The following is a 22,407-nucleotide window of genomic DNA, read 5'->3' on the forward strand; positions in this document are numbered from 1 at the left end:
CAAATAAATAAGAATTCAATACATTACATCTATGCTATTTTGTCTTAGTTAGGAAAGTAATGTTAAGTTAGGAAAGTCTGGTGCCTTTAGTCTCTTCCACATCAGAATCAGAATCAGAAAGGGTTTTATTGCCAAGTACGTTTTTTAACACATACAAGGAATTTGTTTTGGTGTTGTTGGTGCACGTCACACATTCTTTAGATGGAATATTAAACAATATAAGTATAGGTACAAACAATATAAGTATAAGTATATTTACACAGTATGTATTAAGTTAAAAATAAAGAATAAATAAAGATATAAATAAAAAATAAAGAGCAAAGAACATTCCACATGGTGGAAGGAAGGTATAAGGTGGAAAATGTATACAGTTTATTATTAATTCAACAACAGTATCGGAATCGGTATTGGGTATCGACAGATACACAAAGCCCTGGCATCGGTATCGGAACTGAAAAAGACGGATCGGTGTATTCCTAGCATAAAGGGATTTCAAACTTGATTTTGTTGTGCAACCCTGTGTTGTACAATGACAGTAAATTAACCTTGAATCCATTTTAACTGCTGTGAATCCAAGCTGTTCAAAGGACCAGGCTAAACAACTTTTAAGATCCACCTCCAAGCCTACAGGCTGTTAATATTTTATACTTAAAAGATTGATTTTAGGTATTCCTTTAACTTTTAATGTTTGGGGAGTAAAGTAGAAAACACACACTGACCCAAACTGAGAGAACCTCAACTAAGCCCTGCATACACACACTAAACATGGCCAAAAAAGCTTTATTGTCTCCTAAACCTACACACAATCAGTCTGGCGCTCATTTAATTTTGGAGTCGACAGCTGGGAGAGTGAAGGATGGATGTGAAAAGAGAGTGGACTGATAGAAAAGGGCTGCAAGTGATTCATCTTCCTGAGCTGGGCTTGGCCAGGTGGACACAAAAGTGCAGGCCATGTCTGGTTTTAATCAATGGAAATTCCACCTGGAGCAAAGGCTGAAAGAGCCAAAAAATTGAGAGAGCAGCTTAGTGAAACGCAGAACATTTGTAAGCGAGAGACATCAAGCGAGGAATAAAAAGAGTGCCACAAGAGAGCACCAGAATGAGAGATGTCAGGTTTTTAAAAGCAGTCTATGATAATACCGATGATATACAGTAAATAAGAGAGAATAAAAGACAGAGATAAATGTTGAAAGTGTGACAAGAAGAAGGGCAAAAGACAGCAAGAATTAGACCATTTAACATGCGAGAGGCTGGGAACCAAGCTCCCAATCCATCTTTTAAAGTGCACGGATGAAACCCCCATTCATCATTGTAGCGTGAGGATATAACTAAAGAAAAGAAAGTGGCAGATTACAAGACCCTGTCTTTTATCGAACTCTTCTCCTGGGACTAGAGCAAAGACTTTCTGAAAGGCAGCAGGAAGATAGAGAGAGCATTTGATTAAGTAATTTGGTGTTTACTGCCACAGACTCATCTGTCATACGCGCCGTTTGCTTAACAACTCTTGAAATGGAAGTACTTAGCAATTAAGATTGAATTGCTGAACGGAGAGACAGGTTCAAATTATATCTGACGCAGTAAAGGAGACTATTAATTTGGGTTCAAAGAGAGCATGGCCTGTGGGGGGAATAAAAGGAAGCACTGAAGTGTGTTACATTGTCTGAATGTGTACGTGTGAGGGTATCAATGTTCTCAATCTGCTTCCAACTGATTTCCAACTCACCCAGAAGAAATGTTGGAGCCAACACACCATAATTAGCCTACTTCTTAAATAAACTTAAGGTAGCCTTCTGCAGAATCTGCACATGTCAACACAAGTGATACATAATTAATTCAGGTTTCATCAGCCAAATAAACCGTTTGCACAACTCTACGACCCAATCAAAGTTGTGATTCAAGTTTCCCTCTTCTGTCTTCCCTCTCAAATTAGGTAATAAATAGCTGGTAATGTATTTCATACATTTCCAGGATTAAAATACAAAGTGAATTGATAGGCATGATTACAAATGCATTATTCCCAGGTCCGCAGATTCCTGGTAATTAGTAACCCTGTACTTACTAATTATTACCAGGAAACTGCGGACCTTGGAATACAGTATTTGTAAGAAATGACCATCTTTTCATTACCTGCTTATTGGGAAACAGTGGAATATAATTATTAAATAATGTAATTTTCCATTACATGGGTAATTTCAAAGAAAATTGAAATGCTTTAATTTACCATAACATTTGCAGACCTGTGAAATGAAGTGTTACCAAACTGACTTGACTTAACTTGATAAGTTGTCGTTAGTGAGAAGCTGGTAAGGAGAAAATCTTTAAAAGAAGCCATTGATAGAAGTCTTTGATTAAGTGCCATTCCATTAAGTATCTAAGCCACAAACAAGTGTGGAGGCAGGATTATGTGCTCTTAATCTTGATAGATGCACCACAATTAATGCACTGTTATGAATCATTTATAGGAAAAACAGTGAGCCTGAAGTGTGTAACTCAGTCAGCCGGAGAGCACACAATAAAGCAGCAATTTATAGAGAATGTGGTTATTCAAACATAAAAAAAACTCAAAAGGTACACTAAAGCTTTGCAGCAAAAGCATCCATCACAAAAGATGAGCTCCAGAGTGCATATTTTGCATCATTCCACTCAGCGGTGCTTACAGATATGTCTGACTGTCTGAAAGCAATGCTTTTGTTGTCAGGCAAAAAACTGCCTTTTCGCCCTTGTCAGTTATCTTAAATTCCTTTTCTCATAGCATTAGGTTTACAGTATGCTTCGAAATCATCCACCTGTGGTGCATATGACTCCCTGGCACAAAAAGAGAGAAGTGGCAATGGAGGAAGAGGAGGATGACTTGAGGTGGCTTAGGTCTTTTAGTCTTCGTCACATTCCCATGCCAGCCAGCTGTCTGGGTGTCCCTGGAGGCCAGAGCCACCACACTAGATCACAGGAAGTGTCAGAAACACACACACACACACACACACACACACACACACACACACACACACACACACACACACACACACACACACACACACACACGTATACAGTAGCACAGAGGACTTATGCTGTCCTCTGTCCTCAGTATCAAATGGCTGTTGTCAGCATTAGGCAGGGCCACTATGCTGGATCCAGGCCAGGTTATTTCAGAATATTTCATAGCAGCGAGGCAATTCTGCTGCATCAGAGAGTTTAGCAGCCGCCTTCATTACAAAGTCACCATTATGTTTTTTAATGCTGATCTAAAATTACACTGCTTACAAATGATGGAACCATATCTGCTAACTGATTTAATTGTTTCTTCAACATGCAATTGAGGAAGATGTTTTTTTTCCAAGTCAGATTCTGTACTGTACTAGCTTTCATAAAATGGAATTTCTACAACACTGGACCTTATATCACCTTAGCGTGTCGTGTGTTATTGCTTACATAAACAAGCTTGAAGACCAAGTGTTAAGGAAAATCTAAATGGACTTAACAAAGTGATATCATGATCATGAATTGAGTACTACATGAACTGGTAATAGTTCATATAATCACTAACTAATCACTAACAATTTAACATATACAGTATCCCCGTGTCAAATAGCAGACTCCAAGATAGGTGATGTACACAAAACATATGCTAACTCATACACCCACACACCCACCCACACACACACACACACACACACACACACACACACACACACACACACACACACCAAAACATGGCTCAATAAATATGAGGACAGTCCACAGTCAGTTTTTCTTAAACCATCACCAGAGCCTTTCTGAATAATGCTGGCACTGATTTTCATGGTGCCACAATCAAGACAATTAAGATCACAATGAGATCATTTATATTCTAAAAACATGAAACCACAATTATGAAATGACAAAGACAAAAAAGAACAAACAAAGCAACCAACCAACTTAATAGCTGCTTATCTGCTTTTTTCAAAGGGTTTTGATGTGCATTCAATTTGTAGCTCTATAAATTACATAATAATTACACATTTTGCTCCTGAAACCTATTCTACGTGGAAGTGTTTTAGACATTTTGGTTTTATTCCATTAACAGCTGGATTGTTACGATGGTACTTCACTGAAAATCTCATAAAACCACTGACACACATGGCTATATGTGTTCATAGAACAAGCAAGTTGCTGTGTAAACAAAATACTCCAATATAATACCTGTTATATTGTGTTGGCAACACCTGCAGAGCAGAGCAAGCTTATTGAAATTTTAAGACAAAACAAAAAGTTCAAACTTCAATCTCTTTCAGATCTTACTGCCAGGATTCCACATGCATTACCAGTCGAAGATTAAGAATTTCATTTGGAATGTTTGATGAAAGTAATCCAAGGCACACAACTCATGAAAGACCAAAGAATTGAAGACTCACCAGGAGCTCCCTGCGAACATTAATCTCTCGCAGAAATATTCAGCCACTGGAAAACACTCATTTAGATCGCCTGCAGGTTACCTTTTTGATATATAAACAAAACACTACGCTGAAGAAACACAATCAGACAGAGAGAGGACACATGCAGTTAAACACACCACAAATTGGCTGTCCCCAACCAACGGCCCAGTGTTTTATGTCTTGTTTATCCCTCTCGCCGCAGAGCACAAGCATCCCTCTGTCATTTATGCCGCCTTAATGAATAGGAGCACATCTTCAGCAAAGTCAAAGACGCGTGGGCACAGCCCACCATCACCGCTGTTTGTAAATCGCCAAGGGTGTCTGGGCGTCATGCCAGCAGGGGCATGCTATCGAAGTAGCAAGGGGCATTGAGGGTGGCTGGGGCGGGTTATTGTCGGACACACAGGACAGTCAGAAGTGTTTGTGAGCACAGAGCTGAAGCTAAGAGAGGTTGTTATAAGAGAAATTAGTTCCTGTGTAGATTGGTTGCAATTCTGATCTGGAGCTGTTTTCCATGGTTAGAGCTAATTCCCTTAGTTCCAAATACAGGGAATCTTAGTGCTCCTGAATACAATGACATTGTATAATATTATTCCAAATGTGTGGAAACCAATTAATGAACCCCCTCTTCTGTTTCAACATGACAATGCTCCTGTGCACCACAGCCTGAAAAGAAATGGCGGTGGTGTGTGGTGTGGAAGAAGTTGACTGGTGTTCACAGAGCCCTGACTTTACCCCATGCATCCGACACCTGGAATGCTGACTGCGAGCCAGACCTTATCGTCCAACATCAGAAATGCAACTCACTCCTGCTTTTGTGGCTGAATGGGAGCAAATCCCTGCAGTCAGGTTCCAAGATAAAAGTCCTCCAGAAGTATGGAGGCTGTAACAGCAGTAGATTAATGCCAATGGTTTTTTTTTCGGATAAGATGTTCAAAAATCACATATGGGTGTAATATTTGGGTGTCCACATACTTTGTTTGACCATCTCATGTGTATTTTCTAAAACATTAAACAACTTAAATGTTTTCTTCAAGTGTATGATTTTTAGTATCGTCTAAGCTAAACTAAATAATGCCAACAATAAAAGAAGAAAGACAAATTAAGTAAATACTATTTTTTTGTATATTTTCATGCAACTGCAGGTTTGCTACTTTCAGATCAATATTCAACACAAGAGAGCACAGGGCAGACAAGGTCCCGTCTGCACATAAATGGAGACATCTGCGTGTAATAACAGACTTTGAGTTGTGCCAGCCTGCTGTCTCACTTCCAAACCTTCAGTTAAGGATTTCAGCCTCCAAAACCCTCAGTACAAATGTCTGCAACGTGAAAGTTGCTGAGCAGTGTTTGATAGAGCTGTGAGAAAGGTAGTTCTCTCCTGTTGTCTTCTCACTGTTCCCCGAGGGCATCATAATTCACTGGAGCCGAAATGAGAAGCGAAACCAAGAGTGCCGCAGCAAATGAGAGAGCAGCATGTGTTTAAATAACACACACATCTGCCTGTTTGACCCCGTGGTAATTACTAGTGCTGTTGCAATGTTGTGACCTAAGTATTCAGCTACCTAGCTTCATTATACAGCCTTACATCCAGCTGTGTGTCAGTAAATTAGGTAAATAAAGCCTTGTGGTTTCTGAATCCATTTAAGATATCCATATTGACCTAATATAAAATAACCACTCTTGTGTAACTGTTTTTTGGATTACATTACAGCTTTTTAGCCTCTTTTAGCTCATTGTTTTGGTTTTAATGCACATACTATATAGTTTCATGGTGTAGTGCTCTAAAGAGCCAGACATTTTTCTAAGGAGTTAGTGGAGATCAAATAAGAGATAAAAGGAGAGTGAATATTTGGTTGGAAAATGTTGCTTTGGGTCAGCTGGATTGGTAAATAAACAGCTGTTTGCTAACACATTCCCCATAACTTTTATTAGGTGAGAATTAGTCTCGCTTTGCCAGACCTTCCTCCAACGGAGGAGGGTCTGGCTAGTCCACACAGCATTCCGTGATGGGATTAAAACATGCTTTAGTTTATTGGCATTTCTTTAAACCAATCACAATCATCATGGGCGGTGCTAAGCACTGGGAAAAGCCACTGCAAAATAGCCTCGGGAAGGAATTTGTTTTGGTGGAACGTGTACGGCGTGCAACAGAAAACTCAGATTGGACAGATAGTCAAACTAGCTGTCTGGATTTACCCTGCAGAGATCTGAGAAAAAGTTAACCATAGTCCTCATAAATCAACCGAGTTTAAAATGCCAACATAAAGGAAGCCCAAGGCAACAGATATCCGGCCTAAATGAGTGAAATCCGTCAGAATTTCCATCGGCAATGGAGCAATCCCGGAAGTGGAACGTCGAGGATATAGACTAGGCGGGTATATATGAGGTGTAACAGTGGCGGTTTTTGGCACGGACGAAGCGGGCAGCCGCCCGGGGCACATTTTTTTATGACCCATGGGGGGCGGCAAGAGCACTTAAAAAAAAAAATCCTCTAAGCTGTTTTCTACTGTATTATCTATCATTTCACCGTGTGGGGAATTGGCAAATTTGCGCCCCTGTTTGCTAAGAAGGTGCCGTGTGCACACTGCACAGAGAAGCTGTGTGAGAAGGGGAAAGGGGAGGGGGGAGCGGGGGACAGTTCACCTCTGGGTCAAACGGGTTGCTGGGCATAGGCGCCGATACCGTTGGTGCTCCGCAAATACTGAGCACCCACGAAGCTGATCGCGGTTATGTGTCAGTTAAACTTTTCATCTCAGTCCTATCCTGAGTTGAAAAGTTGCCTTGCCTACTTTACGGCTTTATTATCGAGTTGATAGGCGTGTGTGTTCGTGTCGGCCGTCTGAAATGCAAACATTTTTTGACTATTTTTTTTTTTAAAGGGCGTGCGCCCGTGAGCATTCAATAGGGGAGCAGATTTCATACAATAACATCATTGATGATTTTGCATCAAGGAAGGCCAGAAAGGTCAGGTTTTAGTTTGTGTTTTCTGTTCTTAGTGCTATAGTGTAGCCTAACAGTTAGATTATCTTTAGTGTGTTTTCACATTTGTGTGATGAAGGATTTGTGCTATTTAGAATAGGCCTATTTATTCTATATTTTATTTGTATATTATTCTTAATATTTTATTTATATTATTGTTGCTCTCTGCTGTTGTTACAATTTTTATATATCTGATTGTATATATTTTTGGCACACACATATATATATATATTATACAAACATAAGTGAAAGACAAAATTATATTTCTCAATTGCACAAATCTTTCATTAGAACATTTGAAAAACACACTTAATAGAATCCAGTTATTTAACTATTGCAATTACAACAGGAAACACACTTTTTGAGTTCCACAATCGCCACCTCCAACATTTTCAAAAGACAATGAACACAATTCTTCATTCGCTCGAAGGGGGTCTCGCCCTGGGTGTAATTCAATGTAGAACCGCCCCTGAGGTGTAATCTTGTTATGAAGTTATTTGGCTCTCAAGTGTTCTAATGCAAATGAAAATTTTAAATCAATGCAACTTTTAATAAAACAAGATATACCATATTTAAAATGTTCCCATAGCACTGCCCTCTGTGGTTGGGGTCAGGCTTTAGGTAACAGTAAGATACGGTTAGCTGTTGTTGCAGAGATGCAGCAGGTATGAGCAGCAAAATGCTACTTGGTATTAAACATTGGATGAGTCTCTTTTCATCTTTGAGAGCTGTTCATGTTGAAGGACAATGTTGATGTTCAATTTAGTTTTTATATTATTATTTTTTACATTTTCCGCTGAGTAATTAATCCTTCAGTTCTTTTTCAAACATAAAACACATCTTTACTTGTTATCTCCTGACTGGCTTTTCCAACACCTAGTTTCTGAGATGACATCTGAGCCTTCTCCATTTACTGAATGAAGACGTGGTTGACGATTCCAAAAAGCTGTTTACATTTTTCATTTTGAGGACACTGTAGGTTCAGGCTGAGTATTGGGACCTCAGCCATAGTTTTAAAAAGGGTTTGACTAAAGCTGCTTTCGTGGTGGGTGATGAATGGGGCTGCTGGCCAACACTAGCAAAAGCAATCTGCTGTGAGCGGGGGCAGACATTTACTCTGCCATCAAACATCCAGCAGCTGATTTACACATTGCTGCAAAGTGCTCCACTTCCTTCCTATCGAAGCTACCTGTGGTTCTTTAGCATTTTGTGTACAGGAATATGAAAACAGGCCTTCACACTTAATCCACTGAGGTCAAGTGAAGAAGCTAGAAAAAATGACAAGGTAATGTTACCTCCTGTAGTTGAATGAATACACAAAGCACTGTGTGTATGCCTGGAGCTCATTCATCATGTCTTTACTAAGTCTTACACTGGAATCACATAGTTTGTGGGCTTTGAGCTCCTTTGGGCTGCTTATCGACATAAGATGGGAGGGGCAGAGGGTCAAGTCACAGAGAGCAAAGAGTGTTTGAAGGTGGTGGGCAGGGGCACCAGGTGAAGAGTAAGAGGCTTTTTTCCCTCCGAGGATAAGCATTAACTGCAGTACATGTACTCACACACACTATGCACTATAGCAGTCCAACAGAGGCTCCTTTCAGCTCCTTGCACTGTTATGGGGGAGCAGTGGAGTAAAGGGGCAGGGGAGGGTAAGTGCGCTGAAGTGCGAAGACCCAGGCAGAGACCAAGATCCTCAAAAGGAGCTCTAATGGACCTTGAGATAGAGGTGGGGGACATGAAAGACAGGTATTGCGGAAATACTTTTGAGGTATTATACAAAATTGTGTCCAACATGAAGGGAGAATAAGGTGTGTACATGTGTGTATGGTTGTATGTGCAAGTACAGAAGCAGACTATCCAAATAATGCAATAGGTGATGTCTGTAAGGCCCATACTGTAAGTTTCCTATCACCCATAACCCTGCTGACCAAAGATCTAGACACTGTGTGTCTTTGTTGGGGGAGTGGGGGGTGGATAGTGGAACGAGGAAGCATGGCTGGCTGCTTATCTCTATCATGCAGACATTTGTCCTCTGGTCTTCCATCACTTCACTTCCTTGTTAACAGGCTGCAGGGAAACCGGGGGATCACGTGACTCTCAACAGTTCACAAATAGCCCCTCTCCCCACGCCACCTGAAAGGCCACCTCGGCTTCTTTGATGTCTCGGAATAAGAGGCAAGCGGTAGACGGGGACGCTGAGACAAATGTGTTTCCATTAATCAGCTGGATAACAAGGATTGATTTTAGGAGACACACAGGTGAATCTAATTTCCTTCTTGGCTTAATCCAACATTTCAATTTACTCCAGCTTTCATCCGCCAAGTCAAAAAAGTAATAGATTTTTGTGTAATAAATAATTCAAATGATTGTGATTAAACTCCTTTACGTTCTTGTGCTAGTGAGACGCTGTGTTGGTTGGGGGCCGATATGCTTCTTAACACTCTGATGGAGACGACTGGGCTCTGAGAGTCGACTGTCTCTGTTTCTGCCGGGACATTAATCACTGTCACACTCCTCTCTTTCTCTGTCAGCCTAAGTCTGAAACAGACCCCCCTGCCCCTGCCAAGAGCCACTTCTATTGTCATAGTTACCAAAACCAACGAAACTCAGCGGTGCTCTAGAGGTAGTGGGGCTCAAAAATGTGTTTACGATTGAACATTTGAAGCTTGAGGGGGCAGAACTTACATGTATCAAACTTTGTGTTCCACTTTGTTGACTTAAACATTTGTTTTACCCGTTTGTCAGACTTGTCACTGGTGACAGACAGAGCAACCTTTTTATAGTGCACTGCAGCTGTCAAACATCAAATGCGGACAAAGGTCTTATACTGAAGGGTCTGCACTGAGTGTTTGCTGTTAGACTCATTTTATAGACGTGTGGTCATATATGTTCTTCATGTTCAGCACCAGTTAACTAATGAGCTCTTGATTAAAGCTACTCTTGCAGCACCATTCCCTTGCATGCCTCAACTCCAGAAACTAGCCTACAGCTTACACGTAATATGAATCACAAATCAGCACGCTTTGGTGGAGAAAAACTCCAGTCTGTCTGTTGGCTTAAGACCAAAAGATTTCTGGCAAGAGCCAAACAAAAAGGTCAAAAGATGGAGTAGAATAATTTCTCCTGAATGTCTGGCAGGTTAAACTGGAGTAGAGCTTGGTGCTCATAGCTACCCTGGTCAAATAGGAAAAGCTATCAAACGCAGACACTGCATAATAGCTCGGTCTGATTGTCTGTGAGAATTTTGAGATGTTTTGGCATCTGAGATGTGAAAGGCCTATAGCTGCCACACAACAGAATATGTGGTCTCTGTTATTGCTTCCCTTTGTCACTCATTTCTCAATTCAGAACCACGCCGTATCATGTACACACTCTGAACGCTGTTTTCCCAGACAAAGTGAGCAGAGACCTTGAAAGGAGATTGTTGGAGAAATCGTCGCTGGTGATTATTTTGGATTGAGAAGAATGTAGAACACAGTGTGAATGGCATCTGAAAGATGATATTATCAGGTCAGCAAGCGTGTTTCATGAAATATATTCAAAAAGTGAACATGAGGTGACAAAATGTTTTTCAGATTCCAGTGCGGTAGCTGAGGAGATGTAATTGTCCAACACGCAGGCTTTGTGTCTTAGGGTCAGGGCCAGTAATAACACATTTCGAGGATCTAGATTTTAACAGGGGAAGATACAATTGTCAAAGAGAAGGAAATAAGAAAAAAAAGAAAAAGAAAAGTGGAATGATAAAGCAACCACCAGACACCAGAAAACAGCACCAGCAGTGTCTGTATATCTGTGTACTGCAGTGTATTTAATTTATTCCAGCTGCTACATATGTCACTGGCCCCGTCCATGTTGTGTTCTTCAGTAGTTAAAATGCTACTGGTGATGAATCCTCTGCTCTGCTGTTTATTGTGGAGTGATGACCGGTGCCGCAGACCTCCGCGATGCATTTCGCATCATTTGGCTGATCGTGGCAGACCTCCGCTGCTCTGCTCTATGGGAAGCTCTGTGCACTGGCACCATGAAAGGCAGCCAAACCATTCATCTAAACACATTGCCAACACTGCCATGACACAGAGCTGAAATTAAATCAAAAGTATCTCCTTAACTGTTGATACTCCTTTATTAAACAATTCAGAGCTGAGCTAACATTGGGAAAAAAATCCCATGTGCCAATGTATTTTCTTGAAAATTATTGTTACATTCATCATTATCATTATCAGTTTTAGGTCATATGGTCAGGTCTTAATGCAAAACTTGACAAGGTTCAGAGGAAATCTACAGTATGTGGATTAGGAAAACAGGAGAACATGGAAAAAAACCTTGATGGGAATTTCTCTCCCCAGTCACCCTCTACTCTCCAGTGAATTTAGCTATAGCATTGCATTTCCAGCCAACATCTCATAACTGCTCTCATCATTTTTAGTGCTGCAAAATCCTTAGGCTCATACTGCAAATAACAGTCTGAAAAGTGGTTGTCCAATTACACGTGGCCTACGGGGATGGTGGGTTGTGGGTAACGGTAAAAGCGGAGACCAGCTGCCTGCTCTTGCTAACTGCTGATTTCCCAGCCATTACTGCAAATATGGGAAAGCGACGCAGACACATGGACACAAACACATGGATATGCAAACTAACAAACAGGCACATTCACAAACACCAGATTGCTGACCAGAGAGAGGCATGTGCTGTGCTCTCTAATGAGCCAGTTATACGACCTATCAGAGGCAGTTCATCAAAGTCTGATACTGGAAACAAACCAACGCTAATAAAACTTTAGGTAAACACATCAGGGACTCTGATCTGCTTTAGCTAATAGCCTCCAAACCAACTGGTTTTGTTCAGATGATAAACTGAATCATGCCAGCCTCTAATGCCAAATAATCCCAAACACAATAGAAAAAGTGGTAAAACATATTATGAAGTCAGTATTTTTCCTTGCAGTGTGTAAATACATAGCAAGATAAATACCACATGAGTTTTCCAATGTGTCCTAATCCATTCCTTGTTTGGAGGGCTTACTGCAAACCTATTACTTCACAGAGCACAGACTCAAGACAGGAGCTCTCGCCCTGTAACTCCATTTGGAAGAGATATAACCATTTAAGAGGGTACGGCAGGGTAAAATGAGCCTTATTCCATTAGGAGGGTTCCTTAAAGCAGAGCACAATAGGGCTTTTCAAAGTAAAAGAGATCCTTAAGAGGAATGCTGAGGATTTAAAACAAAAGTAATAGTTTGATGAAGGCACGTAACAAAACTTGTGCACTTTATACAGTCAGTGGTTTCTATGGCACATTATCACATGCATTCCATACAGCGTATATGATAGAGATATGCCATACAACAGAAATGTTTAGAAATACTAGTACTAGTAATTTATGTCAGAACAGGACTTCTGTCACGCTAAACATGACTTGATTGATTTTGTGCTGTCAAACATTTTATTGGTGGCAGGTTTGAGAGAATGTACACAGTTTTCACTTAACGTATTGTACCAATTTGATATAATAGCAAGAGGTATTTTTTTGTCTAAATGCCTGAATTTCAATATCATTGGGTGACGAATTAGACGAAAAATAGCATTTAAGACCATGGAAAGCACAACATGAAACTAGTTCACTATATTACAAAATCTGAGAGATTATCAACTCTCATAACAGGATCTTGATATTATATCGAAACAAAAGCTCAACTAAATAGACAAATTAAATTAAAAATTATGGTAATGGGAGCATCTAAGATAATGTTTCTCAGATCTCTTTGAGACCTCTAACATAAGAGACCTCTCAAGTGTCTTGTAAAGCAAAAACAGACAACCTGAGAGCCTGTCCAGCTCATAGAGCCAGTGGTTCAGAGTGGTATTAAAGCAGTGGAGCAAGGACAATGTTCCCACCATCCCCACAATGGGCTCAACACCCATCTTCCAACCCAGTCCTCCGGGTCACATCAAGCCTTGAATAAGCTCCCTTCCTAAAGCTTCTAGGGGTCTCAACCATGCGTCCAGAGCATCAATGGGAATAGTGTTCCTCCCCCCACAATGGCCAAATCAACTGTGGGAGCACTTTCTCCTTCTCTTGCGCCCCTTTTATTCTCGCCCTGCTCAGACCTTGCTGGGCTGAACAGAGGAGGGACGGGAGAGAAAAGGCACATGCCTTCACGTCCGCTTCGCACGCATACAAAGGGAAAAATCAAATTGCTCAGACATGCACGCATGCGCACATGCATGTATGAGCGCATGCTTGCACACAACACACACTCACACACACCTCTTATACTACCAAGAGGGATAACAATGAGAATGTGTGAGAAGAAGGAAAATACTGAATAGTTTGGCGCTTTGAGGAAAACACCTTCAGTCCTTCAAATGACCAAAAGAGGAGAAACGCCGCGTGGCTGTGGATTCATGATGATTTTCAGCAAATTTGAGAATTATGTGCAATGACAGGACACCAAACCAGGGCTGCAACAAATTATTATTATTTTTATTGATTAGTTTGTCAATTTTTTATTAAATGGTTAATCGTTCAGTCTATAAAATCTCTATATCTTTAAATAAAAATTGTCCAAGCAACAAATGTTTGACATTGTTGCACGATAAATACCCTGAATGATAAACTGATCGCCTAATTGATGAATTTAATTATCCATTTAGAACTACATTAACCATAATAAATAACGTATTTGATGGAACATTCTTCTCACAAGCTTATTTTCAGCTTGACAGCCAGCTTGGTCTTTTTATCTCTAGCTGTATCGGATTTCGCAGACGACGAGGTTGTGTGTTGAGGCAGAGAGAGGCCAGGTTACAAACAGACACTGCAAGCGAAGGCCATGGCATGTGCACTCTACATTCAGAAACAATGAGATCCTGGGAGGCTTGGGGGAACCAGACAGACTATGTGGATTATTCATTTCCACTCACTGGCTCAGACTGCACCACGCAGACCGCTGGCTTCCCTCTGCTGACGGCTCAAACTGTCTGGTTATCACAAGCACACATTTCCCCTCAAACCTAATCCGTCATGAACAAAAGACTGAACTAAGGTCGAAGGCAGGTTCTCATCAGGATGTTAGTTGGACTGAAGCAAAGTATCTGTCAGACTACAATTTGTTGCTGACAACAAAATTGGCCACAGAATACTCACATCAACCTACAAAAAAATCAATTCCAAGCAAAGATTTGCATGTTTCTGCAGAAGTTGTAGAACAGCTGAGGAATGCTTTAATTTCCAACTAGAAATGTGCACTCAGTAGAGTGTAGATCTCCGCCAGGTGAAGGGTTGAATCTCACTCAGTGGTCCTTCCTTCACTCAAGATAGCGGCGAAGATAACAAAAACTGGAATTTATTCATCTCGTATCGTTTAGTGGATCATAACAGCTGCAGATGCTCCAGTTCAAATTTTTCTATGGAGGTCAGTATTTGAGCCACGACAAAGGCCAAAATGTGGCCCGCAACAGACTAGGCTTGTTTTTAGCCTTGCCGATTTCCGGTAATGCATTTTGCCAGGTAATTTGCTGTTGATCACTTGTGGCCCCTACCGGCCTGTTAAGAGGATTGAGGAGTCAGCGGCTAATGACGGTATAAAACAGAGCAATCAATAAAATAGTTTTTTTTCAAAAAGTGTTAAATCACTGCAACCGTGAAAGGTCCTTGATGAATAAATATGCACAAAAAATATGAGACTGATGGGTCCAGCAGAATGTGAGATTAAATGGACAGACAGACACACACACACACACACACACAAGACCGAATGCATGATTTCCTCCAGGCTTACGCCGGAGATAATAAAATGAGGTGTACTGAGGTGCAGGACCTCAATCAGGCTTCGGAGACTGTGTGAATGTGAAATGGCAACATTTATGTCAGCACTGTGGGACAGCATAATCACAATCAGGTGACAAGGCAGCAGAGCTTTGTATTCTGGGAATAAAGACCACAGTGAATATTGAGGACAGGGCTGCCACCACAAATCACAGTGGCACAAACTGTGATTTCAAATCTGCCATTATATTTACATAACAGAGAGCAACAGACACTCCAACGTGGCTGCAGTCTCCTGAATATATAGAGACACTTTAAGGAAGCATCTTACTGCGTGTCTCTCCACTCCACTGCTTGAAACATCTTAACAAAAAACGCAGTATGTTTTCTGCTCTCTCTGCATACAGACAGCTTTGTTTTTCCTCAGTGTGCCCTGACCTAATTACCATGTGAATCCTGCTCAAGAAGGCCACTTTAAAAGGCTAAAATCTCTCCGCTTTACTTTCACATTCCAGGCTCAGGGAATGTAAAAAGGGAGCAAAATCAAGATCAACGGTCAGCAGAGCACGTCTCAGCTAGCCACACACTGCCTCGCAGCTGTTCTAAGAGTATCCTTCCTGGGTTTTTAAGGCGTGGAAATGCATTTTTGTTGTGAACGCTCTCAAGTAGGATTCAAGAAAAGAGCATGAGGTGTTACAGCGCATAAATAAACTGAAGTCTGGTTCCCTATGAGCAGCGACAGATGTCCTGGGGTGCTTGTTTGACGTGCATGAAAAGCCAAACAGCTGAATGACAGGCTAACAGCAGAAATATCGTGCTGTAGATGTTGTCACTTTCCTCCTTGGTTTTGGTTCGTGAAAAGCTGCACCTTGAAATGACAAAACAGTCTGTCAACTCTGGGATACTAATTTTCTAGTTTTATAGACCTGAAGATATGTGAAGAGTGTTACCTCAGACCAGACTGAATCATATGTTATCTTTATCCGTCTGTTATCTGTTTAGACACACACACACACACACACACACACACACACACACACACACACACACACACACACACACACACACACACACACACACACACACACACACACACACACACACACATCAACACTCATATAATCATGGAGGTAAGGCCATACTGAACATGGCATTGTTTTCTTTTCTTAGAGAGGTAATATCAGATGGAGGAGAGGAGAGATCAAGTTCTCCAGACATTAAACTTTCATATCCGTTTGTCCCCTCTCAAATGATGCCCGACAACAGGAATAATCCACATGGCAAAGTTTAAATATGCATCATTAAAATTTTGATGAAGAAGCTGCCGGCTCATCGAGTACTCCACATCTACCATATTAGTTAATGAAAATGAATTATTTATGTCGACATCAGATGCCACGAAGATACAGACCTCTACGTATAATCAAAAACACTTTCACTGTAACTACATAGATATCAAGGAGAGACGGAGTTATAGAAAGAAAGAAGGGGACAGTGAACACAGAGGTGGTTAAAGAGGAGTTGGGGGGGGTGATGGGTTTCATTCCAGTTTGTGTTTTGTTTTAGATCTCTTTTGCTCTGCTGGTCTGGTTCCCCCCACCAGGACCTGTCAAGAGCCCTCATAAGTTCATCAAAGATGAAAACCTGTTTTCCATTTCAAAGGACTGACCCAGGATACTAAAACAGTTCTTCAAATAACAAAAGCATTAATCATCCATTAGACAAGCGTGGGCCTGATAAAACATGCGGGAATATATGAATATCAATCAAAAGAGGGATATGATATGGGACTTTCACACGTGTTGATTAGCAAAATAAAGAGTTGTGCCAACTGCAGTTTCGAATTCCAGACAGGGAGAATTAGGATGTTTATGAAAACAGGACAGACTAAAACAGGATTACGTGCTACGGTTGTGTGCAATTATTAGTCTACTTGAGGAATAATACTGTAGCAAGGTAATATGAATATTTGATTCATTGGATGACTAATTATAGTTAGCAAATGATTTCGGGACAGCAATATAAACATTTTCTGTCCGTGTCATGTTTTAACGAGAAGCAAAGTGGTTTAAAAAAAACAAAACAAAAACAAAAACAAAGCTGAACTGCAAAACAGTCTCATTATGCCATCGGACACGTTTGTCACAACTCAAACCAGCCATGCTCAGTTCCATTTGAGAGCCATTTGAGTGTTAATGAATATTAAAGTGTCTTTCATTGATGCTGTTGAAGACTCTGAACCACTGGGGCTCAATAAAATGTTCCAGATGAAAACAAGTGAATCTCTAAAAAAAAAAAAGCTTCTAAAAGCCCCAGTGGTGGTGGTGCAAAATAGCTTTCGAGTGAATAAGGTGTTTTGATTAATTTAGTCGAGTGAATGTGATATTTGTAAGCCTTGAACATGTTCAGCTATGGACTAAATGTCTCTGAGAGCAGTTCCCAGTAAACCACCCACAGCTAAAAGCCCGTTCAAAAGTGCTTGACATTTAATCACCTGAAGTAAAAAAAAATATCACACATCCATTAAAGCAATGTTCCTATTATGTCTTCATTTGTCGAAGCTTGAATAGGTGCTGCACCTTTGCTCCAGCACACAGACAAGCGGGTATGCTGAACTCTGTGTTCACTTGTGGAGAGCAGAGCAGATAGTCTAGCACAGGGTTCGCTAACGTTTTTTAAACCAAGGACCCCTTAACTGAAAGAGAGATGTAGCAGGGACCCCCTACTACTAATATTGTAAAAAAAATAATTAAGTTGCATATTAAACTGGGCCTACAATAAAGTGTAGGGGCGGCCTAAAGCCTTTATACATAGCTTTTTAGTGCATAGAATACTAAGCTATTAAAATAATAATTGTCAGCATGATTTTACAAACCATCTTTTAATGTTAAACATACATGTCGCACAGTGAATCCTTAGAATATACTGTATCTGTGGATGGCTATCTTTGTTACTACCTAGGCCAGTAAGCCTATCATCAATGGGGATTTATATTAGCTAATAATATGTTGGATTCATGTTAAGCCATTTTTATTTTTGAAAAAACTTAAAATATTAACAATAATTTGGAGGCCCACCTGCAGTGACTCTAAGGACCCCCTAGGTAGATCTCAGGTCTAGCACATGATGCACCAAACTTCACCTGGCAAGGTGTTATCACAGCTGTACAGTGCTACTCAACACTGCCCTCTGTTGCTCTGCAACGCCACAGACCGTCTCCCTCTCCAACAATGCATTTCAGAATAATCAACTTAAGAGGGAAATGCCCCATTTTATAAAACTGTATTTCTTTCTTCGACATCCCGACTCTGGGCAGCATTCTGTTGGACACTTATCCCTCTTTAGAATTCAATATAAAACAGATCAGAAATGTCTCCGAGAAATTGGGAAGCAATTCATCCATGTGACAAGCTCATGAATAATGACTTTCTGAGCTGATTTAGAGTGTTTTCATGCAGAATTAGTCGCACGAACGTTTGCTGGGATTTGGAAAGAATAAAAGAATGTTAAACACTCTGAATGTGCGAAAACGGCTGCGCAGTCCGCGCGTAAAAGCCAATTTGCAAATTGGAATTGATAAGCAATGAGGTCATTATGAGCCGTCTATAAGGCGGACGACAATATTCATAGGCCTAAGCAAAGTTGGAAAAAAGACAAGATGCTACACCACATATGTGTGACCCAAATTAGGTTACCACTTTGAATATAGATCATTTGAGAATAAATAACTGCAAGTGAGACGCACAACACTTAGACAATCCACTTTCCCGAGAAATCATATCAACGAAGTTTCCCCTGAAGATTATTTTCTAAAGTTCACATCTCGTCTGGATCGGAACTACAGGGCAGCGTGCAGTAGCCTACAAAGTAAGTTTGAAACCGCGCTAATGTGGCAGGCACAGGCAGCTCCTGCAGCCCACAAATGCTCCTCTGATCCCGGGATGAAACGTGAGTGGAAAGTAAAACTGGCGTGGCATAAAGGAACTGCTAACTGCTCTGAATAACACATGCTATCAACGGACAAATCATCTCGCCTGAAACAGCCAAACTGGGCAAAAGCGCAGAAAAGTGTTTAACATTAAGGCTACAATTTAAAAAAAAACAAACGCCCCATTGCTCAAACATTGCTCTGATAGAAAAATCGTCCAGAGAAAAACGCACCCCACAGCATGGCTGTAGCCTACATCTTATGAGCAGCCAATCCATTATTGATGGAGGATGTTTTTTTAATTGTATCTAAGCAGGTTACTCAAGCAGGCTATTGTGTCGGTTTAAAAATCCAGCACCCCAATCAAAGTCGAGCTACATCCATTTCGCCTGAAGGCTACCGTGTCAATCTAAAGCGGGATTTAAGCTGGGAACTGCTGCACAACACACCTCAAAAGTGCTTTTCTACCAGTATTTTCGGGTATTTTTGCCAAAGAAAAGAAAGAAAAAGTGATTTTCCTTTTACCTTAGAAGATGTTTGTATTTCCCAAGTTGATGGCAATGCCAGGCAGAGATGGGGAGAGAATCAGACTCGCACTCTAAGCAGTAGAGACAGAATAGAGACGGGTTGTAGTGTTGTGTCCTCAGCCGCTGTGTGCGTCCCTCTCCAAGCGACCTGCAGCCGACAACTGCGCTCTATCTCCTTGAGCGTCGGACGATACCACCGGGTTGAGGGGGGACAGGGGGAGGTGGGGGAGTGAGGGGGGATAGCAAGCAAAGACAGGGCCGAGTTGCAAGCGCAATAGGGAGGAAGTGCGCATGGACACCCCCGGAGAGCTTGAAGAGTGTCGCAACAGCGCGTCCGTCCAGAGCAAAGGCAGGCGGTGTTTGAGAGTGAATCACAGCATCTATGATCACAGCGTGGACCTGGGAGAGACAAAAAGACTTCTGGGAAAGATCTGCCCTGCATGTTGTTGTCTGGGACTCCAGAGTACCTGCTGTGTGTCAGTGTGCGGGGGTTACCTGGCAATACAACTCCACTGGGCATTGACATGTTTTCTTTGCTGTTTTGTTCAAACAGTAAACACGTTGTAGCCTACCCTGGACCAAAGTAATTCTATTCAGCCAGATGTAGGCTGAGAAAAATAGTAGCCAATAAACTCCATTCAGAAAATGAATAAGGCTAAATTAGACTGTTGTATGTCTTTATACCTCATTTTCATGTTGCAAAGAAATCTGATGGGCAAACTAAAGTGAACTGAATGAGTAGGCTAATTTAAGTGAATGTTTCACGTTAATTCTATTCTATTCTATTCTAGTGACTATCCGGATGTAGGATTTAAACAGGCGTATGAATTATTATTCTTGTAAGCTTCATCCAAAAAACATTCTTATGCTGTATCTTGAATGATAGGCCCGCTGCACAAACAACCGCCACAATCTATTCTATTGTGACCGCATAGTGTCGGCTATAAACACGGTATGACTTAGTAGTGATGAGGAAACAATCAGTAGTAGGCCTACAACCCAATATCCGTTCAGAACGTATTCATGCTGTTTTCTTTCTTTACGCCTCAGTTTGATAGGCTTAACCTGATGGGCAAAATGAACTACAAAATAAGGTTCATTTAAATAAATGCTCCATGTTTTTCTGTTATATTCTATATGTAGCCTACTTCTGTAGCCTATATGCATAGAGTAGGCTATGTAAAAAAAACAAAAACATTTAAAGATAGGCCTACATATATATATATATTTTTTTTTAACTTTGGACTTTTTAAACTCTTGTCCGTTTTATATGCATTTAGGCTCCTATTTGTATGGCGTATTGGCCCAAGCACCGCATAAGTGAGATTGAGTGGAGTACATTTTACGGCTATAATCAAACCAAATGTTCTAAAGCAAAGGGCATCGAATTAATAAAGAGCAAGGCTAATTAAGAGCCATTCAATCACAAGCCAATTTCCAAATTACCATCTTGCGTAATTAATTGTCTTGCAATATGGCTGCATTATGCTGAGCAAAAAAAGAATTATGTAGACTACTAGTACTTACACTCATAGCTATCCAAATAACATGAAAGGGGTATATGGCTGGTTGGAGGTGGCAGGTTAAACACCTTCCGCCGAATATCCCTCAACAAATACATTTCCCATAAAGCTTTGCGCCGTGCCCAAGAATCCATGGGAAAGCGATTGCGCCTGCGTATCCAGACGTGGCAACGGCATCATGGCCTCTTGGAACCGCCACGGGAGTCGGATGAGAGAGGTGAAAATGTTCATGTTGGTGTTGCTGGTGAGTCAAATAAACCTCGCCTTTATGTAAACTGCAATGGTTTTTCTGTCACATTCTCGCACATGGCGAAGGGTGTTTGTGTCCGTTAAGGAATTCAGGAGAAAAAAACAAAATCGCTCTTCATCGCGTCTCATAGATCGCCTGTCCGTGCAGGAGGTAAAGTTGACAGCCCTTGACTGAACTTGGTGCTCAGCTTTAACTAGCTAGTAATGATGCGGGTGGTATGCGGTTGTTGTTGCGCAGGTAACGTTAAGATTACTGGATTCAAAGGTTATGTGTAAGTAAACTGCCCACACAGAGTGGTTTCTGGTAAACGGTCGCCTGTGTAAACGGGGGTTTTCCTGTTTACTGTTTCGTTCATGCAATAGCTTAGGTTATTGTTATTAATACAGCATGACTCACAGTCACGGAAACTCAACTGTTCAGTCTTCCGAGTTTGTAAAGGGAATTGAAAGTTCGAAAGTGTATGACTTTCACAAACGTTTTGGGGGGTGGGTGTGAGCTAGCTACTGTACAAATTTGTTATTTGTATGACAGAAAGTATCCTTTGGAAGAAGTACGTTATCCTTCCATGTCATGTGACATAGGTCACTATAAACTAACTCAATGGATGAACATTGTTGTCATTTGCAAAAAATGGGTTTAAGTAGTGCTGGTAACAATTCATTTTATTACATATTAATCTAAAATAAAATCTATCTATATATTAATATAATCTAATCTAATTTAATTCTATACATTGTCAGAATGTCAAAGAGATCAAGGTGACGTGTTCAAATTGCTCCAGTCCAAAACCCACGAGTTTTTAATTGCAGTGAATGGTAGTTTTGCTTGATAAATGAGTTAAAGAACTACTGTATGTAAGTCTATGGTTAATATTCTAAACACAAGGGCCATCATATGTAGCTATTCCTGGAGCTTTCAACTGTATCCACCAGCCTTTCTCCCAAGAAGAGGACTTTTAGTTCACATTCAAGTGTAAGAGCAATTGAAAGTGCTTTTCATAGTGATGACAATACATTTAAAG

The 22,407-nt window shown here is 40.8% G+C and overlaps 2 protein-coding genes across 5 annotated transcripts in view; one reads left to right on the forward strand and one right to left on the reverse strand.

Annotated features, from left to right (window-relative positions):
• Window positions 1-19,982, reverse strand: part of sema5ba (sema domain, seven thrombospondin repeats (type 1 and type 1-like), transmembrane domain (TM) and short cytoplasmic domain, (semaphorin) 5Ba) — a 191,755-nt gene extending 171,773 nt beyond the window's left edge. For 3 of the 4 annotated variants that reach the window (XM_078262419.1, XM_078262418.1, XM_078262420.1), the window contains exon 1: window positions 19,612-19,982. The gene's annotated coding sequence lies outside the window, so the exon portion shown is untranslated. The remainder of the gene's footprint in view (window positions 1-19,611) is intronic. The other variant, XM_078262422.1, reaches the window with a different exon arrangement.
• Window positions 19,983-21,273: 1,291 nt separating this feature from the next.
• pdia5 (protein disulfide isomerase family A, member 5) overlaps window positions 21,274-22,407 on the forward strand; it is a 62,462-nt gene continuing 61,328 nt past the window's right edge. Inside the window, exon 1 of the mRNA XM_078262423.1 lies at window positions 21,274-21,380. Coding sequence (XP_078118549.1) covers window positions 21,315-21,380 — 66 coding nt within the window. The 5' untranslated portion in view covers window positions 21,274-21,314. The remainder of the gene's footprint in view (window positions 21,381-22,407) is intronic.

The sequence above is a fragment of the Sander vitreus genome, chromosome 11 (assembly GCF_031162955.1).
Source record: "Sander vitreus isolate 19-12246 chromosome 11, sanVit1, whole genome shotgun sequence".
Lineage (NCBI taxonomy): Eukaryota > Metazoa > Chordata > Actinopteri > Perciformes > Percidae > Sander > Sander vitreus.